Source organism: Pleurodeles waltl, chromosome 9 (assembly GCF_031143425.1).
Source record: "Pleurodeles waltl isolate 20211129_DDA chromosome 9, aPleWal1.hap1.20221129, whole genome shotgun sequence".
Classification (NCBI taxonomy): domain Eukaryota; kingdom Metazoa; phylum Chordata; class Amphibia; order Caudata; family Salamandridae; genus Pleurodeles; species Pleurodeles waltl.
The window spans coordinates 644993091-644999970 of NC_090448.1; the positions used below are offsets into that span (position 1 = coordinate 644993091).

The 6880-nt window shown below is 42.3% G+C and overlaps 1 protein-coding gene across 1 annotated transcript in view; it reads right to left on the bottom strand.

Annotated features, from left to right (window-relative positions):
* Positions 1–6611, bottom strand: part of LOC138258692 (peptidoglycan recognition protein 1-like) — a 143354-nt gene extending 136743 nt beyond the window's left edge. Inside the window, exon 1 of the mRNA XM_069205989.1 lies at positions 6545–6611. Coding sequence (XP_069062090.1) covers positions 6545–6578 — 34 coding nt within the window. The 5' untranslated portion in view covers positions 6579–6611. The remainder of the gene's footprint in view (positions 1–6544) is intronic.
* Positions 6612–6880: the final 269 nt, after the last annotated feature.

The following is a 6880-nucleotide window of genomic DNA, read 5'->3' on the forward strand; positions in this document are numbered from 1 at the left end:
GATTATAAATGAGACAACATGTACAAAGGCAATAATATGCAAGAAAGTGACCATAACTCCAAGGTTGGATTCTAAAATTGTAGCATTTTAAGAAAAGGTGGCAGGACCCTTGAGTAAGTGTGGATAGGGCATGGTCCTTGTGCAAGATAAATTACTGGATACCCTGGGTCCTGTTTGCGACTGAACAGGCAAAGACATCAGTTGGACCCAGAAACAATTCATTTTGGGTCCAAAGGGTGATGTGCTTTCTTGAGAACGCAGCTACTGGACCTTCTTTTAAGGGATGCAAATGGCTGTTGCATATTGATCCCAAACTTGAGGAGCTGGTAGGCTTAGTTATAGGGGTCAATCCTCAAAAGTCTATGAGATTAATTTCTTAAAGAAATTGGGTGGTATGTTCAGAGGTTTGCCCTTCTGGACAAGGCACAATCATCCCTGGATAATGTTTGTTGGATGGATCTCTCTCTGGGTAGGTGGTTCAACAGAGGGCTTTAACATCTAAAGTCACATGGGTATTTCAGATGGTGAGAAGGTTTCAATGAGAATTCAAAGCAACCCCAACACAAACTAGGCAGCCATTTAGAATATATTTTTCTCAGGACTATTGGGATCTGATCACCCCTGAGGGACAGGAGTTGTTGAAGAAGGGTTCTGTAGAACCATCTCACTTACGCCCCAAGAATCTAGCCAGCAACATCATTCTAGTGCAGAAGAACAAAAAATACCACCCATATAATATATTTGATGGAGCACAACCAACTTCTTATGTACTGCCATGTCAAAATGGAGTCTATCATGTGACTTTGTGCCACCCTTATTCCAGGGTACTGGATGGCCTATCAGAATATAAAAGACATCTACCTTACAGTGCCAATATGTCAAGAACACAGGAAGTACGTACCTGCAGTTTCTGTGGAAAGTACAGGTATTCAGATTCATGTCCCTTCCATTCAGTTTATCCCCTGATCCTTGTTGCTTTACCAAGTTTATAAGGTCTCTGGTGGCAGCCCTCAGAGAACAGGGACTTAAGATAGTGGTGTACCTAGATGATATCAAATACCTTGGTTAGGAGAATGGGAGATTGATGAAGCAAGTTCAGGGGACAATACAATTGATTCAATCATTGGGTTTCCAAGGAGGATATTTTGGAGTTGGTGCCCTCAAGAAGGATGAAATACTGGGGCTTCTGGTGGATTCCAAAAAGAAGGCTCTACTGTTGTCAGAAGCAAAGCTGAAGCTAACAAGGAATGAGTTGACGGTTATATTACAACATCAGGTTTCTTTCCATCAGTTATTGAGGCTGGTGGGACTGTTTTCATCTTCATTTCAGGTGATTCTTGCAGAACTCTTTATTACAGGGGTCTCCAGTGCCTTAATATAAGACACCTTCGGAGAGGTCTAGAATACTCACAAGCGGTCCCTTTAGAGCAGGATCAAAAGAATAGATACATTGATGGTTAGGTCATGTAGACACATTTAATCAGTGAGGCACCTTCCCTCCATCACCAGATCTTGACTTAGAATCAGAGGCAAATATGGGGGCTGAGGCACAAGATGTGGCAGTTACTTGACTCGATGAGTATTGTCCAGGAAGGAATTATGAATGCACTTAAATTGTTTAGAGCTTCTTGCAGGCTTTCTTGCAATCCACAGCTTGGCAAAAAAACATGGCCAAATGTGCCTTTCACAATAGGGTGCATCTACAGGCTAAGAGGAACAAGGTCAAAGCTATTGATGGGTCTAGCCAGATCACTTTTGGAATTTATTTTACATAGCAAAATATTACTGGTGGCAGACAACCTTCCTGGACCACATAGGACAGGAGTGGTGTCTAGATCTGGGTCCTTTCAACTTGCACCATGTTGCATTCCTCTTGACAGCTCCATTAGGAAGAGTTTGTAGCTTGAGACTGGATCACCAAGCTCCAACAACTGATGCTTTTCTTCAGGAATGGTCCAGTAGGAATATTTATGCTTTCCTACCATTTATCATGATCCCAAGATGTGTTTCCTCAATCCACAGACAGTTGGCAAGAGTCAAGTTGGTTACTGATTTGCTATCTCCACTCCTAGAATTGTCAATCAATTGGCCAATTCTTATTCCAACCTTTCCTCTTTTGTGGAGGGATGCTCTGGGGCAGTTTCACACCCTGATTTTTGAGGCCAGGTTCACTCTGGTGGCATGGAACATTTTGGGATGCTCTTAGGCATTCCTGCGAATTCAGAATTGGGTTCTATTTATATAAGAGTTTCCTGGGTGAAAGGTACAACAAGCGCCTATGAGTCAGCATGGAATAACTGAAATAGATGGTATGTGGAAATAGGTATCAATCCCATTTTCTCTGCTGTCACAAGTGTTGTACATTTTCTAGCACCCTTAAAAGTGGGAAAGGAGGTTTGTAGAAATTCTAATAGTTATAGATCACATATATCTGCAGTACATAAGAAAGCTGAATGTAAACCATCTGTGAAGCATCCAATGGTTTGTTAAATATTGAAGGAGATATGCATCAGCCTAAGCCTAGGTATTATACCACATAGAATGCAGTGGTGGTTGGACAGATTTTTTTATTGTGGGAGGACAATGACAGGTTATCCTTAACACAGATGTCAGCAAAATTAGTAATGTTTATTTGGTTTCTTTAAAACAAGTATCAGGTGTTAGAGCTGTACATATTTCTAACATACATTTATCTCCTGTGGGGGTTCTTTTTACAATATCATAATGGGCTAAAAAATGCCTTTACTTCTATTGAGTTCCCTACCTTTCCACTACAACGTAAGTTGAGCATGGTCAAATGTCTCAAGCAATATGGAAATGTAATAGAGAGTTTGAGGACATGTGATCTGCAACTTTTGATAGGTTTGAACAAACCATTTAAGCTTATATCTTCTACTATCTCTGGTATAAGGCAGGGATAGACGGAGATTGTTTTAGGGCTCATCTCGGAAGGGATGCAATGGCTTCTAAAGGTATTTGAGACAATCAAGGTTGTAGCATATTTTGAGATCTACAGACTGGTCAAGAGTATCTGCATTTAAAAGATTCTTATTGCAAACCTATTGCGCATGCAGGTTTAGCAATTGTGCAAAGGCTTGAACCTGCAAAACAGAGCCTCCTGTCTTATAATAAAATTTCTGATTCTCCTAGATAATATTGAAGGACAGTCTTGATTCTATTAGATACAAAGGAGGCAAATATTATCCCACCTCTGATATTTGTTGTTCTTAGCTCTGGCGGATGGTAATATATCTGCTTTGTTAAGTCTAGTGCTCATTTTGAGTAGCCAAACAACGTGCTCAAGTGTCTAACTATATTCTTGCAGAACAATGGCATGCAACACAAGTTCAGCATATGTCTTGGGAGGGAAATGATCAAAGGAACAGCAGCGATTTCTGAATGGGGGAGTGAGGGTGTCGCCCCCCCCCACTGTATTTGCTGGTTTCGTTCCTGGCAGCTGTGCTTTTTTTTCAGTCGGGCCCGGCTGGGTGCACACTGCAGGTGGATGCAGGCTTTGAATCATGGGTGGGTGGCCGTGGAATTTCATTATTAATGGCAGGCAGACTGGCTAGGTTCGCACTTTAAGTGAAGTGTCAGTGGGCATGTTGTGTTGGATGAGTGTCTTCCTACGACAAACCTGACATGCACACTTGTGACCTCTCCTATCAATGAAACATTAGGAGCCGGGGATCACAGGTGCAGCCTCCCCGGTCTCCTAAGGAGTGCTGATTTTGCCTGCTCCAGCCAATCCTGGTGCTGCTCTTATGCTGTTTGCAGCAAGGAAGAAGCGTCCGGTTTGGCTCAAGAGATGCAAGTAAGCCCAGTCTAGGAGGCAGCATTGGGGGTGGGAGGTCTAGCTTTACAGAAGAACGTGGACAATCACTGTATGGCTTTAATATGACACCATGCACTGATTGGTCCTTTTCTGTTCCTTGCTTCCTTTCTTAACAGCCTCTATTGCTCTCTCGTTGTCAGGCCCAGGGAACAGAAAACATGGGGGCGATGGCAAGTCCGCCGCCTGAGAGTAATTTATAATCATAGTTCTCCACTCCAGTTGCCGGTCCTGTCCCCAAGAGACCCACATGATAACTCAGTAAGTGCTGTCTTACTTTTTTTCATAAACTTTCTCAGCTCTTGAGGTATAAATACCAACACTGATAAGAGTGAGGTGGCCGATTTGCAACTATCAATGTTTCACTTTCACCTGAGCCTTTAGACATGCAAAGAAATTCACTCAACGTACAAGTTTTTTCAGAAAAGAAGTGACACCTTGAAATGTGAGTTTCATTTTGTCTATCTGGGCTGTCCCGACCCCGTTTGCCTTCTCTTTGGTGCCCCATTTACGAATTACTGTTGGGGACCAGGGTCACTAAAACCAGGAATCTTGTTGAGGTTCCTTTGCAAAAGACTGACTTATTGTCACTTTCAGCACGTACTTTTTACACAAATAACCTTTGTGAACAGATATGTTGGCCATTAATAAAAAGCCCCATGCTTGGGAACATGCTGTCCTGACAATATGGAGCCAGGTCAGGTGAAGCGTAAGAAGAGCGGTTCAGCTTAACAACTGCAAAAGATCTGGGCTACACATTTGTCAATGTGGTCCCATTTTGTTCCGCTTTATTTCCCCCTCTCCCATTAACGTTACCCCAGAGGTTAAGAGCAAGATTTGAAGGCACAGTTTGAGTCTTGCATTAAAATGATAGCCTTTTGTTTTGGCAATGCGATTACAGGGGGTGAAAGGAGAAATGGAACAGCATTTATAATGTGTGAAATGCCAAAAAGTCAGTGAGAGCAAAGAAACTTCTTTGAGTGGGGTCTAGGTTTCTCACCTAGTAGGGGACTACACGCCCCAGAATGAACACTGTCTTATAAAAGTACAGAAAACTCAGCCTGTCATAGCAGAGTTTATGGGTACTAGTTGCAGTCATGTGAGGCACATGACTGCAAGTAACAGTGAGTTCTGCTAAAGTTTTGTGAGGGTAAATTTTCTCTGTTCACATCATGCATTGAAACTGCAATTGTCAATGTGAATCGTTTTGTCTTGTGCTCTGTAAAGTTTTCACAATGCATTAGCAGAGCAAGCTCCCTAGCACAATATGCCAAGGAGATGGCAGTAGCGAAAGAGATATCACATGGTTTTCTCATACCAAAAAGGCTTAAAACTAAAAGAGGGTGAAAAGTGAAATGACTATTAAGTGACCTGGTTTGAAAAGGTGCAGCATTGCTGTCCTGTGAGGGCAGACGTTGCTCCTAGTACTTCAAGGAGTAGAACCTTTAATGAAAATTCAGACACAGACAGCACTGGATAAAGTTGCAGTTGCAAAATGTTGGCGCTACTCCTGCAGAGTACACAGAGGCCCATTCTAAATGAGAGAAGCTGCCTTTTAACACCTGCTCGCAGCAGGCATTAAAAGTGCTGAAAAAACTGGTGCAAGGAAATCTCATAGATTTCCTTGCCCCTTTATTTCGCCCCCCCTAATGGGGGAAAGCCCCCTTTACATACACTATGCCTGGCGCAGGCATAATATAGCGCAAAGCATTACAAAGTGGGGCAATGTATGCATCGCGCCAGTTTGTGAATATGATGCGAGAAATTTGGCCTCGTTGAGCCACATTAGTGTAAAAACAAAGACGCTAATATGGCACACGGTGGCGCTAGGGGCTCATAAATATACCCCATGATGTTTGAACCACTGCTATGTATAGGTGGAGACTTCCCTTGTGTTAATAACTACCTGCCCAAGGGAACAGGATGTGGGACTTGCAGTGTTTCCACATGATGTACAAAAGGAAATAGGATGGGATGCTACATAACATCCTTCTCCATCGTCTTTAATAAAATGAGGACTCCCTTTTATGTTTTTGGGTAAAGGGAAAGTGCTGTATTTTATTCATATCTATTTAACACTGGCCACGTGTTAGATGCGACATCATTTAAAATGAAAAGTGTCTGGTGTTCTTGAGATACCAATTACTAAAGTGGCCCTGTTATTAGTGGTCAAATTCTGATGTTTTAAATAAAAACTTCCTCTTCTAGTCTCTGCTGTGACTCATTATTGCCTATTCTTTATTCCACCTCATGCTTCTTTCTTCCAACACCCTGTATTTTCTGTTGATTTGTTACACTCTTGCAGTTTCTTCTCCCTCTCTAATTTGTCCCTTTGTTTCTGTTTTCATATTTTTTCCTTGACTCTTTTGTTGCTTGTCTGCATGTCTCTCTCTAGCTCACAGTGAAAATCTGATGACGAGTAATACGTCCCGGTCCACAAGCGTGAGTGCTGAAGACCACCACCTGCAATCATCACTGCAAGTGAAACTGGTGACCCCAATCATGGAAGTTTGGTTAATGTGCCCAAAATGTTTTGCAATCACCGTTAACTTGCGTTCCCGACAGCGCAGCGTTTTCAGCCTAGCAAGGAATACAGAGGAGGAACAAAAAGGGGAAGTACAGCAAATCACAATTTGACCCTTCTTACATATTTGCCCTGAATTCTCTAAAAAGAAAAACATAATTTTCCCCTTAGCTCCCTGGTTTTCTCACCTGGCTCTTGCGAACTTGTTCCTTTCAGTTCCATGCTCGTTTCGCCAAGTGAGACTACAGGAAACTCCTGACGACAGAAACAGATTTGTGTCAGATGGAAGACACCGTTTTGCGTGCTAGACTTAAAATATTTAGAAGACTGTAAGAGGCGAACGCCAAAGGTATATTACCTCAAATATCACTGTACATCTCACTTCCTCTTTCTTTTCATCTGTTGATTTACACGTGTCGCAACGCTTTAAAGCAGCAGAGGGCACTATAGGCAAAGAAATGTGTTTCTTCCGGTCGCTTTATCTAAGCAGGCTTCTGTAGTAAAGTCCATTTATGGTGCAGGGA